Consider the following 1,350-nt stretch of genomic DNA (forward strand, 5'->3'; position numbering starts at 1 on the left):
TTTGCGAGATCATCGAATTTGAATTTTAAAATATTAGTGATGATAACAACTTACACTCCAACCCTTAAGCATGAAATGCTTGGCAGTATCCACACGAACATACCTTCAAGAACCCACGACACAGATGCAAGGGTGATTTTCCCATACAGAAGGAAGTGCTTTTGACCCTTAATAGTATCCAGCCATCATAGTAGTCGGGTTGTTGCTGGAGGCGCCCCCGCAGTCACCCTGGACCGTCTGGATGCGCGTAGAGGTGACGGTCTGGGTGACGTACTGTGGGATTCGCTGGGTCTGGGTTTGGGTGATGAACTGGGGCACCTGCTGCGTCTGGGTGACCACGTTGTTCTGCACGCGGGTGGAGGTGACGGTCTGGGTGCGGAATTCGGTCTGGAATTGGGTCTGGGTTTGGGTGATGAACTCGGGAACCCTCTGGGTCTGGGTCTGGGTGATGAACTCGGGGACGCGCTCCGTCTGGGTGATGTACTGAACCTGGGTGCTGGTGCGGGTTTCGGTCCGGAACTGGTAAAAAAAAAAAGAAATCAGTTTGCATACTTTCGCATCTCATCATAATTAACGCTAATCTTTACAAAACCCTCAAGTATGAAAAAAATATACGTTGCATTTCCAATCATTCCTATCTGCCCTCCGAAGCAAACAATGAATATGGACAAAAGAGCGAATGTTTTTACCTCTGTCTGGAACTGAGTCTGGAACTGGGTCTCCGTGCGGACCTGGGTCTGGGTCTGGAAGCGGGTCTGGATCTGCGTCTGGGTTTCGGTGATGTACTGGAGCCGGGTGTCGGTGACGTAGGAGGTCTGGGTGAAGTACTGGGCGCGGGTGACGTACTGAACGTTGGTCACGACCTGCGAGGGAAGGAGCAAGGCAAAATGAACCTTAATTTCCTAAGAGAAAAACTAACTTAATCGACCAAAGAATTTGAGAAAAAAAATGGAGAACACTTAGAATATATCAACCAACTACCAAACAGCCACAGAAAGTAGTTAAAGAGGAACCACCACTCACATCAGTCGTTGTCTGGATCACTGGAGGAATAACCGAGGTTATGATTTGCTGTGTGACGACGGTGGATGGGAAGTACTGCGTCTGCGTGATTTCGGAATAGACGGTGGTGGGAAGGGCGCGGGTGCGGGTCTCGATGACGGTGCTGGGGATGAACCTGGTGGTGGTGACGACGGAGATCTTGGTACTCGGGTTGCAGGAGGCTACAGGGTTGTTGTTGGAGTCAGAGCTTGGGACTTCGTAGAGACCGGAAGGCTCCTGAGGCAGGACGGGGGCGATGTTCACATCGGGGAAGGGGTTGCTGGGAGAGGTGGGGAGGCCGTAGCTAGA

General features: G+C 51.3%; 1 protein-coding gene across 1 annotated transcript in view; it reads right to left on the minus strand.

The window, feature by feature from the left end:
• The window catches only part of LOC119587580 (putative uncharacterized protein DDB_G0290521), a gene marked incomplete in the record, with an annotated part of 9,693 nt that overhangs the window by 416 nt on the left and 7,927 nt on the right, over positions 1-1,350 (minus strand). Inside the window, 3 exon segments of the mRNA XM_037936293.1 lie at positions 1-519; positions 690-863; positions 1,024-1,350. Of these exon segments, the coding sequence (XP_037792221.1) occupies positions 169-519; positions 690-863; positions 1,024-1,350 (852 nt within the window).

This window comes from Penaeus monodon, chromosome 22, assembly GCF_015228065.2.
Source record: "Penaeus monodon isolate SGIC_2016 chromosome 22, NSTDA_Pmon_1, whole genome shotgun sequence".
In the NCBI taxonomy this organism is placed as follows: domain Eukaryota; kingdom Metazoa; phylum Arthropoda; class Malacostraca; order Decapoda; family Penaeidae; genus Penaeus; species Penaeus monodon.